At 31.5% G+C, this 27,917-nt stretch overlaps 2 protein-coding genes across 6 annotated transcripts in view; one reads left to right on the forward strand and one right to left on the reverse strand.

The window, feature by feature from the left end:
- LOC139527135 (developmentally-regulated GTP-binding protein 1-like) lies at nucleotides 1-27,181 on the reverse strand. 2 transcript variants are annotated; one of them, XM_071322412.1, is made up of 10 exons: nucleotides 26,990-27,181; nucleotides 20,777-20,942; nucleotides 18,662-18,792; nucleotides 18,130-18,199; nucleotides 16,866-17,035; nucleotides 14,534-14,719; nucleotides 12,102-12,214; nucleotides 8,532-8,654; nucleotides 1,083-1,178; nucleotides 1-392 (listed from the first exon to the last, which is right to left on the reverse strand). In XM_071322412.1, exons 1-10 carry the CDS (start codon nucleotides 27,026-27,028, stop codon nucleotides 386-388), a joined length of 1,101 nt encoding a protein of 366 aa, XP_071178513.1. In that variant the 5' UTR covers nucleotides 27,029-27,181; the 3' UTR covers nucleotides 1-385. The 2 variants fall into 2 exon arrangements, with proteins under 2 accessions (XP_071178513.1, XP_071178514.1); XM_071322413.1 differs by lacking the exon at nucleotides 1-392 and having other exon boundaries at nucleotides 1,079-1,178; nucleotides 26,990-27,151.
- LOC139527133 (eukaryotic translation initiation factor 4E transporter-like) overlaps nucleotides 27,160-27,917 on the forward strand; it is a 32,092-nt gene continuing 31,334 nt past the window's right edge. For 2 of the 4 annotated variants that reach the window (XM_071322406.1, XM_071322409.1), the window contains exon 1: nucleotides 27,160-27,257. In XM_071322406.1, the coding sequence (XP_071178507.1) occupies nucleotides 27,175-27,257 (83 nt within the window). In that variant the 5' untranslated portion in view covers nucleotides 27,160-27,174. Of the gene's footprint in view, nucleotides 27,594-27,917 lie in introns of all 4 variants that reach the window. The other 2 variants (XM_071322407.1, XM_071322410.1) reach the window with 1 other exon arrangement.

The following is a 27,917-nucleotide window of genomic DNA, read 5'->3' on the forward strand; positions in this document are numbered from 1 at the left end:
CACTTTGTATTTCTTTTATACAACTGAATTCTGATAAAAAATGTACATTTCATGAGAAACTGACTTTTTTTTTTAGAATAAACCTTAACAACTGGTTCAAAACATGTAAATATTTCAAAGAACAATACTAGTAAATGAATAGAATTCCAATGATGGTAACATAATCATTTAACTTGGTGGTAGTTTAGAAATGTACCCAAATGAATTTACCCCATATATCAATAATATACAGAGCTCTCATAGTCCTTATAAAAATATACAGTTCACTATACACAAATAACATGTCAGTAAGTTTATGGGGAAATGATCCTGCTTTAGTTCAAGTTCAGACAGTTTTTATAAATCTTCCATTTGATAAAGTAAAGGTAGACATCTTTATATCTTCTTAAATCCTGAAAAAAAAGAAAAAAAGTGTAAATATATTACTTTTTTTTACTGTATAATCTCTGATTTTGAGATGTCTATCTCTGTATTGTTAATATCTGCTAAATTCTTTTCTCTTTTATAACTTTTTTTTCTATATTGATATTTTCTTTCAGTTGATCATTGGATGGCAATGAACTACTCCTACTTGAACAGTGTGAGGGACCATAATGAACCAGCAGTGAGTTGTGAGGTATTATTCATGTTCAATGAAGGCCTCACTGATAAAAGTTAAGAAGAAAAGCAAAAATAGCCATGTTCCTTTGTTTGAGTTTTATAGAGTGTGAGTGATTCTATGCTATGAGTTGATACAGAATATCCTTTATACTCATGTCAATAAATGGCCATGAGTACAATCTATTTATATCAAACATTCAATTTATAATATACCTTCAATGCTATTTTTTGATACAGTATAAAAATGACAAATGTTATTTATGTACCTTTTTTGTTTTGTATTGTAATCATTTATTAACAGAGGTAATTTTAGTTTGAAGATAATTTTTTAAAACCAAGTTCAAACAGACACTTTCCATTTACAAAGTTTTAATTTTTATGTCAATGGCTTCCTAAATTGGAGACTAAAAGTTGTAATAATCCCAAATGTTGAGTTAGTTTTAAAAAAATGTTGAGTTAGTTTTAAAATTACTACTACTTACTTTTTTATGACCTGTACCACATCTTCATCACATAACACATGATCTCTTCCTACTTTTTGTGGCTGATGTTTAACTGATGTTCCCCATACCAAGGCACTGAAAAAATAAATATTGCAGTGAATTTCAATATTAATATTTGCTAAGTCTGTATACCGATGATTATTTATTTACATGGTTACCAATTCAGAAAATCACACAACACCATTGGAAAAAAGAAAAGAACAAAAAAACAATTATAAGAGCAAAAAAAGCTGATCTAATGATTGAGAAACAAACACAAACTGAAACCAAGAATGAACCAAAGTTTTTTTGTTGTTTAATGTGTTACTATTGTGAAAATATGTTTTAAATAATTCATTATTAGAGATTAGCCATTATGTAATCAAGATTATTTTTTAATGGTCAAAAGTTTACTTCAAGTTAGCTATTACCATTTTAATGTATAATTATAATAATCAATAGTTTCAATTGAGAACAAATCATTTTTACTGTGCTAAAATATTAATTATTTAGAGGAGAATTTACAATTTAATTAATGAAGCATATATATTGTATATTTGGATCACTCGTTCTTTGAACATGCACCTACCATTCTATTCACACAGATCAAACAATTGTATTGTACTATACATTCATATTGTATGAGTGAATCTTCTTAAAATAGGAAGTTCAATTAATGTGTAATTATTATGTAATTTATTGTATTATATTATTTGTTTTGTCTAATATGTTTGACCTTTCAATATCTTGCACCTACTAATAATTCTTGTGCCAATTGTCAAATGATATGAAACTGAAACTCTTAATTTCTATAGATTTCTGTCAAAAAAATTCAATACATGACAAATTGCATTTATCGTGTTGAATGAAATGTGGATCAAATATATGAATTATAAAGCTTCAAATACACAGATAAATGGGTGTCTTAATTTTTGTTTGCACTGCTTTCCCTCCTAAACAAATATAAAAATTTCATATCTAATCTATTCTTTTTAAATTTTATCTATTTCTTAAGAAACTCCCTATAAATTATGCTTTGATTTAAATTGAGAAAGATGTAAAAAAAGCTTATGATCAAGTTTACTGGAGTTAATTATAAAAGGCTTAAACCATTTGGCTAAATTCCATATACTGCTCTTTTGATGCATATAATGTATATTTATATTATGAACGACATGCACACGCTTTATTTTTTGTACAATTTAAATTTTATTGAATAAAGTTAGCAATTCAAAATAGTTTTTTTCTAGATATGTGGGATATAACGTTTAAAATTATCACTTTGATTCATTCAACATGTTCAATATGTGTAGAAATTAACTGTTGAGAAAAAAATATTACTGTTATCTTTGAAAGTTGAAATCTGACTGTAAATATAGGTTTTTTTTAAAATGTGTTAAATAAAATTATTTCAAATGCCTATTTGCTTTGATCATAGATATGCATTATTAAAATTTCAAATTATCCTGAATTCAACAGAGTTCACTTACATTAAACCAATTAACTCAATGTTGATTTGTTTTCTTTACAAAAGAGACCATTTCTGCACTAAAATGACGTAACCTGATTTATATTTGTTAAATAAATTATTCAATTATTTAATAGTATATCCTCGATATTGACATCAGGAGCTCAAAATCATTAGAATTATATATCTTACCCTGATAACAACAATGGTATATAATATATGAAGATAAGAAGATGTGGTATGATTGCCAAAGAGACAAAATGACATATAAATTAACAACAACAGTCACATATAAGACCTTCAACAATGATCAAAGCCCATACTCAATTGTCGGCTATAAATGGGACTAATATGACAAATGAAAAACAGTTCAAAGGAGAAAACTGAGGGCCTAATTTTAGTACAAATAAATGGGGAATGTCTCCATATGGACACAGATGATGCCCCCGCTAGCATATGTTATAAAGGGACATAACTCGAGTCAAAAATTGTAAAAGTGAACAGAGCTCCAGATAAGAATTCACAAATTGGGTTTTTTACCCAACATTTTCTTATATAATTGGGTGATCAAGTTTTTTGATTGCATTATCAATTCCAATTCACCCCTCATGTTAATATCAAATTGGGTTTTTCACCACCAAGCTCCTTATTGTATTGGGTTTTTTCATCAACACAATATTAAATATTTAGGCAAGATCAACCCCAGATTTTTTTCCATCTTAAATATGTTTCTTTCTTTGTTTAGCTGTTTTATTTGGTTTATGGTTAGGGTTATTTGCTAGCTGTTTTATTTGGTTTATTCACTGAGGAGCAATTGTAGGTTTAATTTTTGGTCGTTTCAAACCTTCTGCCAGTTTTGTATTTTCTCATATATACTGTATAAAACGGATATGTGTCTTCACAGGCACTCGTCTTATACCTTTATATAATAAATTCTGAGACCAGTGTAAAATGAAACAACCAGATGCTCCGCAGGGCGTAGCTTTATACGACCGCAGAGGTTGAACCCTGAACGGTTGGGGCAAGTATGGACACAACATTCAAGCTGGATTCAGCTCTAAATTTGGATTGTGATTAAATAGTTGACACAGCATAGGTTTCTGACACAGAATGAATGTGTTCTAATGAACTTAAAATTTTTGTTTTCTCTTAGAGCAATTCACTATGCTGTTGAATATTAATCCTCTCAAAAAAATGTTTGAAGAAATTTTCTTTTTTATTTATGAAATTTCAAATGAGAAAAATTGAACCCAATTTTTTTAATAACATCCCCCTTTCCCTTATTCCAAAACTAATCTCAATTAAAATTTCTAATGGAGTTTGCAACAATAACTACTCATTTAAATACATCATAAAATATTAAGATGTAAAAAAAACGCTTGTTATCACTGAATGGTAAAGATTATTTTAATTTATCAGTTGGTAGTAAAAAGTGAATATACATTGTATATTGTATATAACAAAGATTTAAGTTGATTCTGGACAAAGAAAGATAACTCCAATTAAAAAAAAATCTTGCTATTGCACAATATTTTGCAATAAGATATTTCTTGCTTACTATTCTGGACAAAGAAAGATAACTCTAATTAAAAAAAAATTTGCTATTTCACAATATTGTGCAATTAGATATTTCTTGCCATTGCGCAATACTGTGCAATTGAAAAGACTTGCTATTGCACAATACTTAATATAATAATTTTAGGTCCTGATTTGGACCAACTTGAAAACTGGGCCCATAATAAAAAATCTAAGTACATTTTTGGATTCCGCATATCAAAGAACCCCAAGATTTCAATTTTTGTTAAAATCAGACTAAGTTTAATTTTGGACCCTTTGGACTTTAGTGTAGACCAATTTGAAAACAGGACCAAAAATGAAGAATCTACATACACAGTTAGATTTGGTATATCAAAGAACCCCATTTATTCAATTTTTGATGAAATCAAACAAAGTTTAATTTTGGACCCCGATTTGGACCAACTTGAAAACTGGGCCAATAATCAAGAATCTAAGTACATTTTTAGATTCAGCATATCAAAGAACCTAACTGATTCATTTTTTGTCAAAATCAAACTAAGTTTAATTTTGGACCCTTTGGACCTTAATGTAGACCAATTTGAAAACGGGACCAAAAGTTAAGAATCTACATACACAGTCATGACAGTTAGATTCGGCATATCAAAGAACCCCAATTATTCAATTTTGATGAAATCAAACAAAGTTTAATTTTGGACCCTTTGGGCCCCTTATTCTGTTGGGACCAAAACTCCCAAAATCAATACCAACCTTCCTTTTATGGTCATAAACCTTGTGTTTAAATTTCATAGATTTCTATTTACTTATACTAACGTTATGGTGCGAAAACCAAGAAAAATGCTTATTTGGGTCCCTTTTTGGCCCCTAATTCCTGAACTGTTGGGACCTAAACTCCCAAAATCAATACCAACCTTCCTTTTGTAGTCATTAACATTGTGTTTAAATTTCATTGATTTCTATTTACTTAAACTAAAGTTATTGTGCGAAAACCAAGAATAATGCTTATTTGGGCCCTTTTTTGGCCCCTAATTCCTAAACTGTTGAAACCAAAACTTCCAAAATCAATCCCAACCGTTCTTTTGTGGTCATAAACCTTGTGTCAAAATTTCATAGATTTCTATTAACTTAAACTAAAGTTATAGTGCGAAAACCAAGAAAATGCTTATTTGGGCCCTTTTTGGCCCCTAATTCCTAAAATGTTGGGACCAAAACTCCCAAAATCAATACCAACCTTCCTTTTGTGGTCATAAACCTTGTGTTAAAATTTCATAGATTTCCATTCACTTTTACTAAAGTTAGAGTGCGAAAACTAAAAGTATTCGGACGACGACGACGCAGACGACGACGCCAACGTGATAGCAATATACGACGAAAATTTTTTCAAATTTTGCGGTCGTATAAAAAATAGTTTATATACTCTAATTATACTTGAATGTTTTTGTTTTATTCCAATTTTCATAAATCTGGGTTTAGTTGTCTTTTATTAGAACTTTTGGTTTCTGATGCTTTATCATGTCATAATTGATTTGGCCTCAAGTGTTTGGCCTTTCACTTTTTCATATTGATTTCTTTTTGAGGAAACCCTGTTTTTATTAGCAATGTTCTCGTTAAGGTACGCACACACGCCCGTGTGTTTGACGGCTTCCTAAAAACACTGGCTGAGTCTTGTTATCATCATAACTTTCCCTCAGCTTTTCAAAAGAAGCAGAAAACATGCTTCTATTCAATATTTTAACCGAACATTCACTTTCGTTTTAATTGAATGTTTGTTATGATAAATCCCGAGCAATGGGAAAAAAATATGACTACATGACACACGCTAATTGGATAGACGTCGAGAAGATCGAAATGTTTTCAAAAACACGTGTACCTATTGAGCAACGGCAAACTCTAACAGGGATCTATTTCAGCTACTTGATGTAGGGATCTATTTTTAGAACAAAAGGAAATTTCCAATTATAAATATTATAAAAAATAAAAATAGTTTACACGACGACTGTAAACAGATAAGGGTAAACAACGCAAATGGTAGCCAATAAAAGGGTGGAGAACTCATGGTTTTGGAATATAATTGGGTTTTCCTTTGAATTAATTGGGTTATTGAACCCTGCAATGGGCAATTGCATTGGGTTTTTTATTATTTGTATTGCGTGATCACGCAAATACGCAGCTTATTTGGAGCTCTGAGTGAAGCTGCCAAAATTTGAACTTAAAATAAGTTTAATTTTAATACGCAATATATATACATTAAATTGTTACTTTGATGGAGAGTTGTCTCATTGGCACTCATACCACATGTTCCTATATCTATTTTATTAATTTAGTTGAGACAAACTTAAGTTAAGTGATTAGAAAAGAAACTTTCAGCCATGTTTCCATTTGTAAAGGGGCATAAACCTAGAATGGTAATCCAAGTGCTTGTAAGCACTGAATGGTAAAGATTGCTTTTATTCATCAGTTGGTAGCTAGTAAAATTTAATATTGCATTGAACATGTTGTATAAAGCATTGCTTATAGTTGATTCAACTACCATTCTGGACAAAGAAAGATAACTTCAATTTAAAAACAAAATACTTGATTGATATTTTTGATATTATTTTAGCAATTTTTCCATTTGAAAAGGGCATAACTGTAGAACATTAAAAGTGATGGCACCAAATTCAAACTTGATCTGTATATTGTAGTTATAAGCATTGTATACAAGTTTCATAACAAATTGTTGAGGCAAAGTTAAGTTCAAGAACGGACACGAAAAATTGCTAATAGAAATTGCTAATTAAAGGGGGACAACTCTAAAATGGTAAAAATGACTTCTCCAAAATTCAAATCTGATCGAAATTTAGTGGTAATAAGCATTGTATATAAGTTTCATAACAGTTGGTTGAGGCAAACTAAAGTCAGAGAACAGAAACCAACTTTGGGACGTACGTACATACTTATGTACAGACAGACAAGGGTAAAACTTGATGCCACCTCCGCTACAGCGGGGGCATTAAAATAATGAACAAACATGAATGTGTCCATAGAACATGGATGCCCCACTCACACTATCATTTTCTATGTTTAGTGGACCATGAAATTGGGGTAAAAACTCTAATTTGGCATAAAAATTAGAAAGATCATATCATAGGGAACATGTATACTAAGTTTCAAGTTGATTGGACTTCAACTTCATCAAAAACTACCTTGACCAAAAACTTTAACCTGAAGCGGGACGAATGGACGGATGAACAGACAGAGACACAGACCAGAAAACATAATGACCCTCTACTATCGTAGGTGTGGCATAAAAACAAACATAGTACACAGCAACAAACTCTAACCACTGAATTACAGGCTTCTGGCTTTGGGCATATATAAATAAGATATGATTACTTATAAGACAACTCTCTTCTAGAGGCTGAATGACGTAGAAGTTAGTCTTAACAATCTAAATTCAAAGAGAAACATCTTTAAACTTGTAATTCCCTCACAATTATAACCAAATTTCTTTCACTTGACTTTTATAAAGTTAAATATTATTTGTCAAAATATTAATTAGTGTCATATGTAGTTGTTTGTCAATTAAAATAATCTTTAAAAAAACACAATTTTATAAGTACATCAAATGTCTGGTAAGATTTGTAAATAATTAACTATAACAATTGTAAGCCTTTTGTATACCAGTGACAAATACATGGATAATGTTATAAGTCACTGAATACACAGTAATGGGATGATCAGTCAATCAGATATTATTATAATTTTCCATAAGTGATTTTAAATAAATAAATAAGATGTTTAACAAGTCATGAAATTTACTTGCATAAGAAACACAATTGTATCTAATGCTTACTTTTCTTGTTGATAATCAAAATAAATATTTTTTAATTAACTTGTTTAATCCATTCAGGATTATATCATATATTGACAGGATTTGACTATCCATTTTCCAAATATTGACACATTCACTCCCATATTCCAACATATTAATTCTGATTATTCATAATTTTGAAATCAGCCAATTTTTTTTTCCAGATATATATCTTTTGAACCTACTGCTTAAACCACAAAATTTTACACCAACAGAAATATGATTTTATATTGATAGGATCCAGAAATTCTTTCAAACGATTTCTGTCATTTTCAGATGACTTTCAAGTTGTTGTCCTGTCTTTTTAACCATGTTTTATCAACATCAATCAAGTCTAATTCTTCTACAGAATACATGTTATATAGCAGTAGTTCAAGGGTAAAGGTACTGTTGATAAATTAACAATTTTGTGGAATGGGGGAAAATTGATATTCCACAAATAATAATGAATATACAGTAACCAATATCAACTCATTAAGAAAGTTCTATATCCATTTGTTGAGAGTTTGGACTAACCAATATCAACTAATTAGGAAAGTCCTATATCTATTTGTTGAGAGATTGGACTGTTCAAACTATTATTTTAACCTACCATTTAAATTCTTTCATAATACTTCTATGTAGTTTGTTGCAGAAATCTTCCACTGAATTCCTTCCACCTTTCAGTACAACAGGTGCTGTGTAATCAGGTAACTGACCTTTAGGTTTTGTGTATCTAAATAAAATAAAAAGCATATCTAAAAAAAAAAAAAGCATAAGTATTGTCAAGGGGTAGGTTTAGGTACAATGTAAAACTTGTTTACATTGGCAAACTAAAGCATGCCTGTCCAAAGTCAGGAACATCACCAAAGATTATAAATAAGAAGATGTGGTATGAGTTCCAATGAGATTACTCACCATCCAAGTCACAATGTATCAAAAGACTTTAAAGTAAACAATAATAGGTCAAAGTTGCCTTCAACACTGAGCAAGCTACAAATGGCCCCCAAAATGAGTCCCAACGACTAGTGTAAAATAGTTTAAACAGGAAAACCAATGGTCTAATCTATATATAAAGAAGGAGAAACAAGAAACACTTATGAACCACACTAACAAACAACAGGCTCTAGGCTAGGACAGGTACAAACAAACATGACAAATGCTGCAAGTTTCAATGTTTTAACAGACACCAAGCTTCACCCTAACTTGAGATAGTACAGGAACATAACAACATAAAATTGTCTGTTTGATAAACAAGTATTTTTGCATTTTTGCCAAATTTTCTTTATTTGATGGCAGCAACATTATTGTCTAAAGTTGGAAAGGATTATCAACCATAAAACTTTAAAAAAAATCTTAAAACTTCTTTCATAGGTCAGGAACAAATTTGTTGATCAAGTGATTTTTCCATTTTCCCCCCATAGAAATCATAACTTTTAGTGTGAATAATCATGAAAGGCCATGCCTGATGATGGTTTAGGTAATCAACCATACCTTGTACAAGGTATATTGGTATATGATTGTATCATCAATGTATTATATCCTTAAGTCCTAAGTTATACGCAATACTGGATTCATTTATTTTCGTGGGAACCAATTTTCATGGATTGATTAAAACCTGCATTTTCGTAGATATTAGATTTTCTAGTGGTTGACAATGAACAGACAGATGACAGATGGTTTATTCCTTGAATGCCAACATCCTTTGATCTACCGGCAAATTTACCTGTGAAATTATGTTGGCGTTGAAGGAATAGGTGTAAGTAGCTATCACAACAAAAGTGCATGTTTATCAAAACAATGATACTAATTAAACATATAGGTAAATTCAAATTGTTGAAAATAATCTTTTGCTGTTAATGTTTGAACAAATATGGATTCTCTTCAAATGAAACTTAAAAAAGTGTTGCATCACAAAAGCCAACATGTGCATATTGTCAGGAATTCAAATTTGCACAAATTCTTTTTAGACTCCTTGAACACTGATGTTTCTTTGCAATATTTCTATAGTTGTGTGTGCTGTACATGTAATATCCTCCCATATCACTTGATGGAAACTTGAATGATATTACAACCTTTTTTTATTGTAAGTTCATATTAACTTATAAATTGATTTAAGATGATATGAATTTAAATACAATCTCTTATCCCTTTTTAAGTTTGAAATAGTTAACTAAAATATCTTTAACATATCACATATGTCTTATGTTAATAAACATTTCCATTCCAATTTTCTTTTTAAAGTAATAAAATGTTTTAATTTTCTTTTATTATTTCTTTGAAATTCTACATTAGACTCTATTGACGTTGATGTCTTATGTAAATCTTCCGAAAGTATTTTTTTAATAAAAAGTAATAAAATGTTTTAATTTTTCTTATTTCTTTAAGATTCATAATAATTCTAACCCTCAAATCTACTGTTTTTCTATTAAAAAAATGATAAAATGTTGCAACTTTATCAAATTCACTAATTATTTTTAATAGTTTAATACTTATAAAAACACCTATTGTTATTATAAATACAACTATTGAAATATTTTTGTTGGCATTCAAGGAATAGGTAACATATAAAATGTTGGCATTCGAGGAAGACACCATCCACACCATGACAGAAATCAAGTGATGCCAAAACTTAACATGGGTTATTTGGATTAGATGAGCTTCAAAATCTGTTTTTTAAGGGTAAATAATCAAGGAAAAACTGACTCAAGGTTCTTATCTTTTTTAAAAGAATTACTAGTAAGTACATGTTGGAAAAAAGCCCTTTTAGTTTTAGTTAAAATTATGATAAGGTATCAGAAGTTTAAAATGGTTAAAGGGAGATAAATCAAAAGTAAAATGTTTATTTCTCTAATTTTCATGCTACATTATCTTCGAGAGTCAAGAACTTTGTCAGTGTGAGAAAAATAATTCTCCTCTCTAGTGAAAAATTTGTTATAGAAAATGATTAGTCAGATTACCATTAAGATGTCAAATTTTCTTGATTACTTCTGAATTTCCTATTGTGACATCATGAAAAAGGCGACCATGCATGATGAAGTCACACACGAAGAACACAACTTTCTGCAAATCTTTGGAGTGGAAGGTTGAACTTATTTAGAAATTGTCTTAAAATCATTAGAGAAACATATATATTTCATCAACCTCAACAGTTAAGTTTTAAATGTATAAAAAGCTTGACAAGCATCGCATTATAAATTTTAAAATCTAAAGTGTCTCGAGTGGGGAAATATTGAAATACACTTGATGCAGTAAAGGGATTTTTATTTCTATCTCCAGTACCATGTTTTTCATGACTACTTGGAATATTCACCATTAAAAGAGGGACGAAAGATACCAAAGGGACAGTCAAACTCATAAATCTAAAACAAACTGACAACGCCATGGCTAAAAATTAAAAAGACAAACAAACAACAGCACACACGACACAACATAGAAAACTAAAGAATAAAAAACATGAACCCCACCAAAAAACTAGGGGTGATCTCAGATGCTTCGGAAGGGTAAGCAGATCCTGCTCCACATGTGGCACCCGTCGTGTTGCTTATGTGATAACAAATCCGGTACATAGTCTATTTCGGTAAGTCACATTCATGAAAATGTAGATTATTTATTGATAGTATCCAAATAATCATAATCATCACTGCTATGAAATAATCAAATGCTAGAAGATATATGCAAAAACATTCAAACAGGACTTTTCTTGTTTTAATTGTTTTACATTGTCTTATCGGGGCCTTTTATAGCTGACTATGCAGCATTGGCTTTGCTCATTATTGAAGGCTGTACAGTGACCTATAGTTGTTAATGTCGGTGTCATTTTGGTCTCTTGTGGACAGTTGTCTCATTGGCAATCATGTCACATGTTCTTTTTTTTTTATATTAGTACATCATTTACAGCAAAATGCCTTGAGTGTGTAGGTAAACGTAATATATTTGGTTAGCTTGCTTACTACCTGAACTGGGAATTTATTATTATAGTATATCATATTAAGGTATACTACCCTCCTTTCGGAGTAGTCTAGTCCTAGAGAGAGATAGATTGGTTATCTGTCAGACAAGTCTACTCTTAAGGGTGGTTAGGATACCAAACATAATAATGACTTCACGGTAACCTAACATATTACCTTCACCTACACAATCAATGCATTTTGCTGTAATATATGTATATACATGTACTTACATTCTGACAAGTTGTAAATATTCCCACATTTTTTCTAGTAAATCATCAAAATTCCATTTGTGATGAGCTGATATGGGAACACAATGAGGAACTTTATAAATAATATCCAATTCCTAAAATTATATCAATTATAAATTATTTACATGTATCAAAAGAAAGGGAATGTGCCACTGGAAGAAATGTTCTGTAAATATGAATAAACAAAACAAGAACAGGGCTGTACAACAATGATATACATGTAGTAACACATCAACCACCCCTTCCAAGAAACATTTAGAATTTATCATTAAGGCCAATTAAAATTAATTGATAGATTTTCATCCCCGCCCGCCCCTCTGAAATCTTCCCGCCCCGATTTTTTTTATTTTTGAAAAAATTACTATTTCCGGATTTTGTTCATTTCCGTTACCGGTAACCGTCGATAATTTCGTTTCATGTGAAACTTCCTGTTTCTAATTTCGGTTTTGCGTATTTCTTAGAGAATTCGTACTGAATGATTAAGTCGATATATTCTGCTGATATATGATGACAACATCATTTACCGAGAATAGAGATTGATTACGAGAAGGGCGTGAAATATTCGGGTTACGAGTAATACGCTGTGTCCAAGAACGCAAATCGCAGTATGTCAGAAATGACACAAATGTTTGTGAGTAAAACACCTTGGATATCTTTTATTTATACAATGACTTTGTGTCAAGAAATTTGGACTGTGAATGAAACCCAAAAGCGTAAGAATCGTGGAACACGTTTGACTAGAATACAGAAATTGACACAAGCATGCACTTTATAGATTGGTGACCGTATTTTGAGTTCAGAAAATCGACAAACATACGCATTTTTAATTTATTAATTTATAGCAAGCTCTTAGATTTTAATAAATTTATTCATGCCTTTCGTTTTTTGTAGAAAAACAGCAAACATCCTCTGTCCCAATACCCACGATAGAGTCATTAAACAACTTTATGTTCTACATTGTAATTATATTTGCATCTTGCATATTAAGGACCAACCCTATTATTTCAACACTGTTTGAGTTTTCATTTTATTCCATACTTATCGTACTCGTGTTGCATACCAATGCCTTTGTTTCATTTTATTAGGACAAAAAAAAAACATTGCTTAGAAAGCAAAATACATTTGATATAGATAGTCCAACTTAAGAGAGCATTTCTCCACATTTCTGTTGTTTACTATAAAATAGGTTTCTAAAGTGGCAATTACATGTAGAACAGTGGTTGCCAATCAGATATATATATTTACGAATTTGAAAAAGCGGCATCAGCATATGGAGTATATGTGTCTCAATTGATACGTTACTCTAGAGCTAGCTAAAAGTACCTTAATTTTGTTGAACAAGGAATACTGCTTTCTCAAAAGTTGCTAAGACAGGGCTATCAAATTAAGGTCATTACTCAAGCAATTTTATGGTCGCCATCATGAGCTGATTGGCCATTACGACAAAAGAGTGTCAGAAATCATATCTCAGTGATATTCTTCCTCAATCATAACAACCTTCCATCAATACCGAACTGAACAAAGAAATAACATGATGGGTGCCATATACGGTACAGGAAATGCTTACCCTTCCGGAGCACCTCATTTCACTCCTGGTTTTTAGTGGAGTTCGTGTTGTTTCCTACTTATTATTTGTAACTGTTGATGTAAATGTCTTTTGGTTTTATGAGTCTTAGGTTACTCCTTGGTTTTGATTATTATTGTCTTATACACGATACCTTATGGATGTATTTACATGATATAAGCTTATTATTACACTTGCATATATGAATAACACGTGACAAGAAGGTTTCATATGAAATAAAATTAAATAAAAAATAAAATCCTCCCACCCGCCCCATTTTTTTCAAAAATTTGGATGAAAATCTACTAATTAATTTTAGTTGGCCTAAGGTCTATATGACAAGTACTTAAGTGACTATTCAATGTGTCCAGCTCTATTTACCAAAGAGTGAGTTTGTTATTTCTCACTCGCAATAAAACAGCTAAAACTATTTTGTAAACAAGACAATGATGAGCAATGGACGTGCAAAATCATGTCACCGTACAGAATGCTAACATAAAGCCTGCTTAAAATTTCAAGAAACTGTTAAGTACTTTATGGGTAAAATGCATTGAAAAATGTCATAGATAGTTGTTAAGGATACAAATTTATAAAGTACAGAGTAAACAGAAAGTTGATTAACAATGAAAAGAAAATACAATGCAGCATCACACAGTTTAAACCTCACACAAAACCTAATACATTGTACCAAGTCTAAAGAAACTTGTAGTTCCTATGAGAGAATTATTTGATTAAATTTCATTGAAGGGAGAAAATTAATGAACAGGTTCAATGCAATGACAGGAGTCAAACATTTAACCCATCATCCAGAGCTAGGAGTGTAATAAAATCTCAGACTCTTATAAATTACCTCTATGGAAATCTGGTCAATCTTGTTGAGTAAATAAATGCATGGAACAAAAACACGATTTCCTTCCACAACATCCACCAGATCATCAGCTGTGCAGTCGTCTCTCAACACAACATCAGCATTATTTATCTTGTACTCGTTTAGGATTGTTCTCACTGTGTCAATGTCTAATTCAGATTGTGGAACCTAAAAACAGGAATTTAATGATAACTATGGCCTACAATATACACAGCACTTGTACATCTGATAATGTTGTATCTACGTATAATATCAAGAAGTATTTAAGGATTGAGTAATTGTATGTTGGCATTGGCGGACCCAGGGGGGTCCTGGGGTTGGAACCCCCTTTTTTTTGATGATCAATGCATTTGAATGGGATCATATAGTTGGAACTCCCCTTTTTAAAATGGCTGGATCCGCCCCTGGTTGGTGTTTTTTTTATATAAAAATCAGGAGATGAGGTGACACAACTTTTAGCACTATTCACTCTATTGTGGTGAACATCTTTAATTGGTGGAGGAATCTGGAGTGCTGGAGAGAAAAAAACTGGCATTCATACTAAATTAAAAGGATTTGATCTCACAACCTCTGTGTTTACAGGCTAGTGATGCAGTAGATAAATTACTAATCTGCAACCTTGTAACCAGAACTGGTCAAAAGTACACCACCATATATATAACTGGTATAATAACCAAAACAAGTAAAAATAAAATATAAACTGTTGACACAGAAATATGTTTATCCTAACTGTATATTTATTTTATATTAAATGCAACATTAGAACATTAAAAATTCGCACAACTTTCTAACTTTAGGAACTTTATCCTGTCTGTTTATTCATTTTTATACTAAATGCAAATAAACTGCTTTGCTGAGCGCAGCTGGATACGCCCACAGAGGTCCAACCCTGAACAGTTGGGGCAAGAATGGACACAATATTCAAGCTTTATACAGGTCTGAATTTGGATTGTAATTATAATATTTGACATATTATAGGTTTCTGAATAAATGTAGTCAAAGAACTTGAAATTGGTTATATGAATTGAATGTACATTCAATTAAACATTTCTTTCTGTTGTGCAATACACTGTGCTGTTGCACAATACATTGTACTTAGTAAATCTGTTGTCAGACAATAAACAAATAAATAAACTCAGAAATGTAAAATCGGAAATTTATAAAAATCAAAAGGGAGCTTACACAAATAGATATAAACAATTTACCAAAGTTTCATATGAAAAATGCTGAAAGCTGAAAGTATTTTTGAGTTATTGTTTGAAAACGGGAAAATCCTTCTTTTTGTAATGTATAAAACCCCATAAATTGGAAAGGTAAAGTATAAAACTTACTAAAATCAAAAGGGAGCTCATGTCTATAGAAATATACATTTCATCAAAGTTTCTTGCAAATTGGTGAAATTGTTTTTGAGCTATTGTCTGAAAACTAGAACCCCCCCTTTTTTAATGAATAAAACCCCAATACTAGGAAATGGTAAATCAGAAATTTATAAAAAACGAAAGGGAGCTCTTGTCAGTAGATATAAACAATTCACAAAAGTTTCATGCAATTTGGTGAAATTGTTTTTGAATTAATGTCCGACATGTTGTCGACGGACAGACGGACGGACAGACACCGGGCGTATAAAAATTGAAATCAAAATTGCAACATTAGAACATTGAAACTAAGCACAACCTTCTAATTTCAGGAACTTTGACTGGAGATGCTCGGCAAAATAATCTTTGTGGAAATCAAATATGCATATGCTAATATAACTGCACTCTAAATATCATTCCCTTATCAGCTTTGAACTTCTGAGCCAGAATTGATTGGAAGGAGCATGCCAAACTTGCTAAGTCTCAAGACAATAACTGATTGTGAAAACTTTATTTTACACAGTATAAGGTAGACAACTGCAAAAAGATTTTTTAGAACTAGTTTTGCTTTATCTATTTCATCTGCTTTGCATGTGCTTATAATCTACTTTAGTGCTTTACTTGTTTGTGCTTGCGTTTATATATGAACAATTTTGCTTATGAATATATATCTTTCTTACTTTGTATGTCTAATGTGTATGTTTTATATGTCCTATATGTCTTAATATGTTATTAATGTCAACAAAAACTACTATAGAGCTTATATTTGTAATGTATATGTAACCCAGACTTAAAATAAAATATTCTATTCTGTACTATTGATTAGCCTTTTCAAGCTACTGACAAAATAAATAAATAATTATTTTGAAATTCAACTCTTAGAAATAGACTTTAGAAATTTCTTCTTTAAACTGAAACAATCAAATGCCACGCAAGACTTTTATGTTTTTGCTACTTACAAGTGTTTGAAGATTTATTCCTCCCTTTTCTTTCTTTCTAAATCCTATATTAGGTGGTAGTTTATTAAGCCGTATACCAAAGCCTTCCAATTCTTTTTCTATCAGTTTTTTATGCTGTAAAGGTTTCAACACGTCCAGCACAATAAAAATCAAACCACACGTTCTGGCCACTGTAATAAGAAAAGAATGTATTATACAACATTTGTCTTATCAACCATGAAATAACATTTACACTCAAACATATGTTTAAACAACCTTCTTTTTACGTAGATATATTTTCAATTACATGTGATGCTAATAACATTTCCTGTACCAATTTTAAATGCACCAGATTAGCATTTGTCTCTTCAATGATGCTCTAGGACAGAAATATTTAAATATCCAAAATCTTATACAAATATTGAGGTGCTGATCCGTCAAAACTCCATCAAGCGAGACTTCGTGCAGAAGTATAAAATGAGGAAGTGATAAATTCAGTAGCAATGTAAATAGGGGAAGAAGGTATGAAAGTAAACAGGAATGTTAAATAAAATATGTGTAAGTCATAGAAATTAAAATGTTAATCTCAATCTTATTAAATTAATGCAGCAATCTAAAGTTTAAATAATAATAATGGATCCACAGAAATGCAAAATTTCCAATAAAATGACATTTTTCATTCTGTAAAAGACATTGAATATGTATAATATAACCAGAGGTCTTTTACCAAGACTTCTTATTAAGATCCTCTTATGTTGTTCTATTAAAAAACTGTCCAATATGTTAGGGACGACATCAAAAAATCAATGAAGGATAAAAAACTTAATTCAAATAGTTTGGGGGTGGGGGTAAACATTGCTGCAAGTTTTGTTTAATTGACATTCATTTTATATATATCCTTATTGGTCAATGAATTTTTCCAAAAATAAGTTAAGAAGGGGGATAGGGGGGTCAGTGAAAAAACTATATGAATTAAGTGTTTTATCCTTCATTGATTTTTTGATGTCGTCCCTTAAGCTTCCTTTATTATGTACTTGTTCCAAATCAAAATCCTGTTGTCCAGTCATCCAGTTGTTGTCTTTGGTTGATGTCTGTATTTTACCGATTTCTATTTGCTAAAATAAATCCGTTTGTTTTTCTCCCTCATTTTTTTTAACCAGACACCTTTTATAGCTGATGTGTTTTGCTCATTGTTAAAGCTAAATGGTAATCCATAATCATGATAATTGGTGCTTTCATCCTTCCAACTCTTTATATATTAAAAGAAATTGACTTTCAGTTTTACCTGCAATGACCTGTTTTCCTCTCCCTTTTCCATCCTTGGCACCCTCAATAATACCAGGTAAATCAAGGAGCTAAAAAATTAACATCAAAATTTATGATAAATAATTGTTGAAAGGATGGACAGACATTCATAAGAATAAAACAATTAAACATCAGCTTTGTAATGGCATAAAAAATTATATTTTGATATCTCAGAACAAATACAGTATAAAATGAAGTGAGTATTAATTTTACTCAAATTTCTTGAATCAAATAGAGACTAAAGACTTACAACAACTATCAAATTACCACAGTCATTGTTTTATTGGTTAACATGTTTTGCCATCAAGTTTGTTGTTTTCAAGTTAAACACAACGTTATTGCCATTAATTTTCAATATTTCTAACTCTTTCAAAGACAACTGTGAATACCTTTCATGTCTGTAGCCAGGTATGTAATTGTTTATGATCCTACTGCATAACCACTACTTAAGGCATTATATAGTAACAGTTAATATTTATACTAAAAGATAAACATAATAAAAGGTATATTACCTGGACTTTAGCCCCTTTATATTTAATGACACCTGGTACTGTTGTCAAAGTTGTAAATTCATAAGCAGCTACCTCAGAATACACTCCAGCCAAGTTACTCAAAAGTGTTGATTTGCCAACTGACGGAAAACCTGTAATATAAATGATTTTAGAATTTAATTTCAGTTTACATTACAATTTCAAATCAGTCCTGTGCTGGCAAATATGACCATTAATCTTTGTAAGGTATGGTAAAATAAAACCTTAAATTTAGCACCAGATGTGCTTCGAAAGATGAAAGAAAAAAGTTGTTCAGTGGTTGGAGTTTGTTGATGTGGTTCCTAAGTTTTTCTCGTTTCTCATTTTTTATAAAGATAAGACTGTTGCCAGTGTTGGTTTTCCTGTTTTCTAGGTTTTACATTAGTTATTATGCCCCACCTACGATAGTAGAGGGGCATTATGTTTTCTGGTCTGTGCCTCCGTTCGTCCATCCGTCTGTGCGTCCGTTCGTCCGTCTGTGCGTCCGTTCGCTTCAGGTTAAAGTTTTTGGTCAAGGTAGTTTTTGAAGAAGTTGAAGTCTAATCAACTTGAAACTTAGTACGCATGTTCCCTATGATATGATCTTTCTAATTTTAATATTCCAAATTAAAGTTTTGACCCCAATTTCACGGTCCACTGAACATAGAAAATGATAGTGTGAGTGGGGCATCCGTGTACTTGGGACACATTCTTGTTTTTGCATGTTTTGGGGCCCTTTATTGCTTGCTGTTCGGTGTGGGCTAAGGCTCCAGGTTGAAGGCTATAGTACTCTCAGATCTGTTCATTGTGTCTTTTTGTGTCGGGATGTATAAGTACCCGACCACGTCCACTTGTATTTTTGTCCATCTGATGAGTTAAGCCTTTTTCAACTGATTTTTATAGTTCGTTCTTATGTTGTACTGTTATACCACTGTCCCAGGTTAGGGGGAGGGTTGGGATTCCGCTAACATGTTTAACCCCGCCACATTATTTATGTATGTGCCTGTCCCAAGTCAGGAGCCTGTAATTCAGTGGTTGTCGTTTGTTTATGTGTTACATATATATTTGTTTTTTGTTCATTTTTTTACATAAATAAGGCCATTAGTTTTCTCGTTAGAATTGTTTTACATTGTCTTATCGGGGCCTTTAATAGCTGACTATGCGGTATGGGTTTACCTCTTTGTTGAAGGCCGTACAGTGACCTATAGTTGTTAATGTCTGTTTCATTTTGGTCTTTTGTGGATAGTTGTCTCATTGGCAATCATACCACTTCTTCTTTTTTATATTTGACCTATAATGGTTGACTTTTTATAAATTGTGACTTGGTGGATGAGTTGTCTCATTGAAACTCATACCACATCTTCTTACATCTATAAATTACCATACTTTGTCCAGTTTCATCAGGCATATGAAATAACTGATATATGAAATTATTTAATATTATGGGTTAACTGTGTTGTCTCTTCATTGTCATACCCGCCAACTGTCACTATTTGCGGGGGATTTCCCCCATGGAGGCTCCCAAGTGGAAATTTTGTAAGAGCAATTTTGTCCACTATTTTAAAGAAAACAATTAATTTAACTATGGCTATGAGCTTGTTAAAGCATGAAGAAACCAAAAAAACACATTTGAATATATTTGAAGGCCCCCTTGAAGGTTTTGTAGGACTACAAGAACCATCTTTCACGTAAAACCCCCATGGGATTTTGAAAAGTTGGCAGGTATGCATTGTTTGTCCTAGTAATCATTGGTGAAAGACTTTGATTATCAATGTTGAAAAGTTGAATTATCAATATTCTTGAATTTTTGAAATTTCCATTATTTATTCTTTTATAACATTGACTTCGGTCTTTTTCAGTTTTTGATGGGAAGAAAGTATAAAAATACAAAGACATATATCTTTTTCTAAGCTTCCTCAATTTGTTAATGTTTTGATGCAAAGTTAAAGTCATTCACAATCTGTTTTTATTCAACTGGGAAATCAGTGTTTCATTGCAACCTATGTCATAGCTACATTTACAAAATATTCAACATTATCAGGCATGCTTATGACAAGTTATTGCCTTTTATCATGTGTATGCCAAATTGGAACTAATTAATTTAAACTTATTTCTTACCCACAAAACCAATTCTTGCGTCACCAGTTTTGGCCACATCAAAACCATCTCCCGTACCACCTCCCCCACCTTTTGGTTCAATAAGTTCACGTCTTAATTTAGCGAGGCGAGCTTTCAGTAACCCAAGATGTCCCATGGTTGCTTTGTTTTTCTGGGTTCTTGCCATCTGCAAAAAAAGAATCCAGAAATAAAATATGCAGTGTTTTTAGTAAGTATTTGTAATCAAAGAGCTGAAAGCTCTGAAGAAAAATGACGCCACTGTCTCTAATATTGGGATAGTTTTTATGCAAGTCTTGATTTTCACATACCGTAATTAGTTTAACAATGCAACATGTCTCGTAAGCATATAATTGATATTCGTATATGTGTGTGTGTGAAGTGAAGGTGCCAACTGGCTGGTTTTTTTTTAAAGACAAATGAATAGGTCAAGACTACCTGAATTGTACAAATAAATCCCATGGAAAGGCTTCTATATTTCTCACTGGTACATAGGCTGAATCCGGGTCCATTCGCGCCCATTCACGTTTGCGCCAACTCATGTTCGCCCCCTTTCACTTTCACACCCTACATGTTCGCAACTAATCTTAATTGGTTTTGTGTTTAATAACTCTGTAAGCAAGTGTTTTCTTATAAGTATAATTGTTGTCATTGTCTCAAAATAAAGTGAGACAGCATTTTTTTTTTGTGTTGAATAAATCTTAATCATGTTTTGGATAGCGTATTGTTAAAGATAATAATAATCCTTTCTAAATAAAGTGGTATTTTGTCAACGTTTTATTTAGCGTTGAATAACTCTTAATCATGTTTTGGTTAGTGTATTGCTATACTTTGTTTCATTGACTTCTTTCATAATGAAGTGAGATTCTGACTATTTTTTTTTCTGTGTGTTGAATAAATTTTATCATGTTTTGGTTATAATAGTGGATTGCTATATTTTGGTTCCTATATTTTATTGTTTCGTTGTTTCAGATCAAAGGGCTTAAAAACAATTATCTTTTGTGTTTTTCCTTTAAAATCTTCAATGTTTTACTCATACCAAGCTATAAATACATTCAGTACTTACACCAAAGCAATTTAAAACAACAATCATGATTTTCCAATTATTCAACTTGAATTTGAATTAAAATTGGGCGCAAATGAGTAGAGTGCGAACGGACCTTGGGTGTGAACGTGCGAGGTGCGAAAGTGTATTGGGCGCAAACAGACCTGATACCACATTGTCTGAACCCCCTTCTCCCACAAAATATGAAGTAAATTAAAAACAAATTGTTCAGAGAACAATTGAAGTCTTTCCACTAGAAAAGATCTATTTTTATATTGAAATATGAAAAATCAGTTTAAAATGTTAGTTCCTATGGCTTTATGACGTCCTATTAACCTATGACCTTGACCTCAATTTCAAGGTCACAAACCATGGACCTTGAATCAAAATATCCTAGGTCTTTAATATGTTTGGTTAATGAGTACTACCACTTGACGCGTAATTTTAAATGTAAGATGGACAAAAACTCCCTTTTATTGTATGCGCAGCCTTTCAACCAAAATATACAAGTAAGGACATGTCGCAACTAATAATTTATGAAAAATTATTTGTCAAAATGTCATACAGTATTTGAAAAGAAGTGAAAATAAGCCAAAATCAAAATTTATAATATGACCTTGACCTTTGACATTGACCTCATTTTCATTTTTAGTACCAATGACCTCATGAAGACCCTAGGTCTCTATCAGTTATGGTTTACCAGTTGAAAATGCATATCGCTTGAATCAAATGAAAAAGGGGGAATAACTCTCATATGGAGTCCCCATAGAGCTATGGTTCAAACGAATATTCTTATCCTAAATATGTAACGAGCAATTTGGTAAAATAAAATCTTTTACGGTTACGAAGGAGAGGTGGCCACAAGAAAAACAGTGTTTGGGGAGATAACTCTTACAACGTAATGTATTTTGTTATAATTACATTTGATATATGTTTCATTATAATACTTTATTCTGATTGGCTAACTGCACATCACATGTTATTCCTCAAGCAATTGCATCACTAAATAAAACTTTTCATTCATGATAACACGTGGTCCCACAATAAAGTGCACAGATGAATTGAATAAAAAAGTTATAAAATTCGTGTTTTCATGATCCTAGCTAAAAAAAGTAATTATAAGTATTGAATGTTTCTTTTTGTAACCTCATAGGGTTGCAAAAGCGTTGACCGTGTGCACATTTTTAGAATGAAGCGCTTACGCTTACGCGCTTCATACAAAAAGTACTTCGGTCAACGCTTTTACACCTCAATGAATTTACAAAAAAAAAGCATTCAATACTTAAATGCAGTTGTAAATTTTTAAAGCAAAAAGAGTTAATACTAACATTCACTTTTTTGGATGTTCATGTACATTTTGTATGTATTTATTTTTCTCAACTACATGAATTTTTTGGTGTATTTTTAATGATATATATGAGTAGTCCAAATAATTATTACGTCTGGCAAGGCTTTTTAAATTTTATTCTGGGACACCTTCCTATGACCACAAGGCTATGTTAATTTTTTTCTGGGACGCCTTCTTAGGAAGCCTTCCTACGAGCGTCTTAGGAAGGCGTCCCAGAAAAAAATAAAATAGCCTTGTCAGACGTCATTATTATTTGGACTAATACATGAGATATTGGATATTTTTATGCATTATTTAACCAGTTGAGTCTTTTACAGGATTGTTTGTTTAATGCTGTTTAAACATTACTGAAAAAAAACCCACCTTAAATTTGCTAATTATTTGGCATGAAAGTTTGATTTATTGAAAGGGACTCATAGTTTTCCATTTAATTTTAATAATTGTCTAATGGTTAAAACAATAGCTTCGTTGTTTACTTTTATACACAACAACATATTCACTTTGGTTTCGTTGTTTACCTAATATTCACTATGTACTTGGTAACAGTTATTAATTAATTGAATAGAAAATATTATAATAAATATTATTGGAAGCCGAATTGACGTCAAATAGGTGCCGATTTGACTAGATGCCAATTTAACCAGGTGCCGACTTGACTTGTACGTTTCAATTCCTCTGCGATCGTTTGCGGTATTTTCTTGAGAAAACCTATTTTCCATCATCAAACAGAAGAAGAAACTGCTTGAAATGATTCCCGAACGCTTCGTGATTGTTAAAATAAGTTTAATTCACTCAAAAAACAATTTTAAAACTTGCGATGTTTAAACAGGAAGTTTCAAAAGCACGTGTAAAAGAAGAAATTAACCGGTGAGAGTGGAAATCCGTACATAACATATATCACTATAGTACGACTTTTAAAGCAAAACAGTTTCATCCTTTTGTAAAACAGTCTTTAATATGCCTATTACATTAATGTTTGAAGGGTCTTAAGCTTATTCAAACCATATAAGTCGGTATGAAACACCAAAACGGAATGATAATATACCGATTACGTTTTGTAGTTTACAAAATTCTGGACTGGTTCCTGTCAAACTACAACACTTTGGTTCGAATGTAGTGGAATACAAACAGAAACCAGTTAGTTTGTAAACTGGTTCCTGGCTGATTACTACACAATGCTCATGCATAATGATAACACAAGCACATTCCAGTTTGTATTGAAATTAGTAAATACGAAACCAAGCGCGGTAGGCAGAGAAATCAGGTCGGCAGTTATGGAACAATGACTGCGTCATTTTCCAAAAAATGAGGTTATGAAATTTTTGGGAAATGTTATGAAATGTTATCATAGATATAGGAAGATGTGGTGTGAGTGCCAATGAGACAACTCTCCATACAAATAACAATTTAAAAAGTAAACCATTATAGGTTAAAGTACGGCCTTCAACACGGAGCCTTAGCTCACACCGAACAACAAGCTATAAAGGGCCCCAAAATTACTAGTGTAAAACCATTCAAACGGGAAAACCAACGGTCTAATCTATATAAACAAAATGTCTGTTCTGTTTCTCAAGTTTCAAAACAGCTACAAAGAAAATACCTGCTACAGGACGACACCATTATTATCGACATAACTGACACAATACAATCAAATAATAACTGAATGTCACCAACATGTACTAGTTTTATTTTAAATTGCAATTATATTTTTACAGATATAAATGTTTAAAAATATGTTTGAACATGTTGAATATAATCATATATTTTTTTTAAATTATTTCCATTAATCATTATAAAATTAGATGTTTAAATATTAATTTTATTTAGAAAACAATTTCTTTTAGTCAGTGCTTGTGTTAAGAATAGCTGATTTCTTTATTCTGTTGTTATTCTTAATGAAATAAAAATGTTCGGAATAAAATAAGAGTTTTTTCCTATACACACTTAAACTTTTTTAGTCTTTGATAGTTTTAGTTTGATTTCAATTTCAATTTTTATTTTAAAATACACGAATTAAGCCATTTTAATTAAATAAATGATTTGCTCAAGATGACTTAGGGCTATTCCAGAAAAAAATGTAGGGGGTGGGGGGGGGGGGGGGTTGTTGGAAGGCAGTTTTTGTCAGCACACGCCACCCAGACAATTGTAACTGAGAATTATAGTGCATTATAGTGTGAAAAGTTGCTCTGATACCCATCACCCATGTATTATTAATACAATGTGCCTTCCAACCCCCACCCCCATACATTTTTTTCTGGAATAGCCCTTAATATTTTCCTTCTGTTATTTGTAATTTTATAAATAATATTTTTTTAGTCTAATCTTATTTCACAATCAAATTGTGTATACTCTGCTAAGTGCTAAAATAAATTAGCTAGGACTACCTTGAGAATATTAAATATGAATACCAGTTAAATAAAATATTTCAGAAGATTTTTTAGGTATTTCTAACAAATTCAAGCAAAATGTACAAGAGTCAAGACTTTCTTATAAGTTGCTATTAATTGATTAATAAGAAATTTAGTATAATTTGATGGGATCCTAATTAAACTAGAAAAGGAACGAGATGTTGCCCATGTGATATTGGGCACACTAGGGCTGCAGGTCATCAGAATAAAGTAAACTGACCATAGTTCATAAACTAGAACAAAACCATGATAACATAAAATTGATTTCAGGACACTTTACCAAAAAATAAGACTATTTGCAATCATTCCCAATGACATGAATTAGACAACTTTAAAGAGATAAAATTCATAGAAGTTATTGGTCACCATATTTAATAATACTAAAATTTAAAGGAACCTATGTGATATCCAGTTATGGCAGACAAAGATATATATGGTGTATTAATTAAAGCTGGGAACAGAATATATATATCTAAAAGGAAATAAATCTGATAGGATTTTCAGTGTAAAGTTGATCAAATCCCAAACTTCCTGCGACCTTGAGTATGTCGAGAGATTGATGGATTTTGAAAGCGTCTGACTGCAAAACCATTGAGAATGTTCAATAAATTAACCACATTATTACAAATATACAACAAATTAAAGTTTTATTTTCAAGTAGATATACAATGTATTTTGTCATATAAAATAAGCAGTATACATTTAAGTGTGATTTATCTGATGCAAAGATCTTTATATTGGTTTGTGAATTTCACAGTTACTGTGAAGCCATTGCACCATTTTTTATTACTCTGTTTGCATTCAGTTCCGTGATGAAATGAATTCGATTATATAAATGACAAATTTGAAGTGACAGAAATCAAGTTCAATACACTGGCCTCACTCATTACCTAGTTTGAATGGCATGTCTTGATATTACTAGATATTATTAAGATAATAGCCATTTCATATTTTACACATTTTCATTTACATATCGTGTTATTTTTTTACCCAAAAAAAATGACGCGACAATGAAATCCTCTATTATTAGATAGAGTCAAGTCCCATCAATATATATGTTCTTGATCTAAGGCACTAAATCATCAGATCATATATTTTCTGTTCATCATATCCTTAATGGAGATGTGACAATACATTTTAAATAGCGCAAAACCCCATGCATAATATGGTATAATTATTTATCTGACATTCCTAGCAAACGTAGTCTATCAACACAGCCACAGGACATATATGTCACTAGCGTATTCAACATGTTCAAAGGCTTATCCCACATATTGGTAGTAGAAAGTTTTGAGAAACATAGGACTTTTCATTCCATGGGTGGGTAATATTTCACCATGCCCATGGCCATGGTATCAAATGAATGAAAAAAGGGGTACTCCAGAAGTTTTACAAAGCCCAAAAACTCATATTACCTCAGCCTCAATTTCTGATATTCTTTCCAATATACCCATTTTGAAGTTTACTGTAAAGTCTCAATTAATAAAAGTGTTAAAAATGAGAAAATGTGTTGAACAAAACTGAGGGAAATGTGTTGTAATTTTTGGTTCGTTCGGAATGGTTGTCGATGGAAAAATCTAAAGATTTCCAAATGAAGTAAATGACCCGGAAGCAGTCTGTGAGACGACTTTTATCGAGAAAAAAATCTGGGAGACAGATTAGCGTGTGCATTTCAAATCAGAGGTGCTTTTGCAAGAAGGCATATTATTTATTCTCTCTTTTTATTCAATCAATAATTGCATTTACTGGTGAAATTTTGCAAAATTTGACCTTAGAAATGAAAATTAGGTCAATCTTGCTCTGCGCATGCAAGTATCCGGGCGATTTCCAACATTTTCCGATGTTGTACTGCAACCGTTCAAAAGTGGACTATGTATCATCTGTTTCAGCGTGTATTAGGGCGACATTATAGTTAACCAGACCATATTTAGATATACTTTAGTTTCCTATTATATAACATTTTCGTTGTGTATTGTCTTTCGTGTAAAACTTCACAAACGGGGCTCTGCCCTGCTGAAGGTAAGCCATCAATCAAAAATCGACAGAGATGAAAACAATGCACTTATACTCTTGTTCTCCCTCTTTGTGTAAAGTCAATCTTTTTGGAAATCTTGATTTGTTGTAATGACATGACTCTTACATCATTTTAATTGTTCCGTTTCGATTTATTTCAGATACTAAGAAATGTCTAAAATTGTTTACAAATTTAATTACTAAATTAGTATAAAATTGTGTTAGCATGGTAAGTGAAATATAATATTGGGTTACAGAAAACCTTTCGACTGTTTTCAAATGATGTCTTTCCAAGAAAGACCCAAGTATAGTTTTATCAGTAGTAAGTAA

Source organism: Mytilus edulis, chromosome 6 (assembly GCF_963676685.1).
Source record: "Mytilus edulis chromosome 6, xbMytEdul2.2, whole genome shotgun sequence".
Taxonomy (NCBI): domain Eukaryota; kingdom Metazoa; phylum Mollusca; class Bivalvia; order Mytilida; family Mytilidae; genus Mytilus; species Mytilus edulis.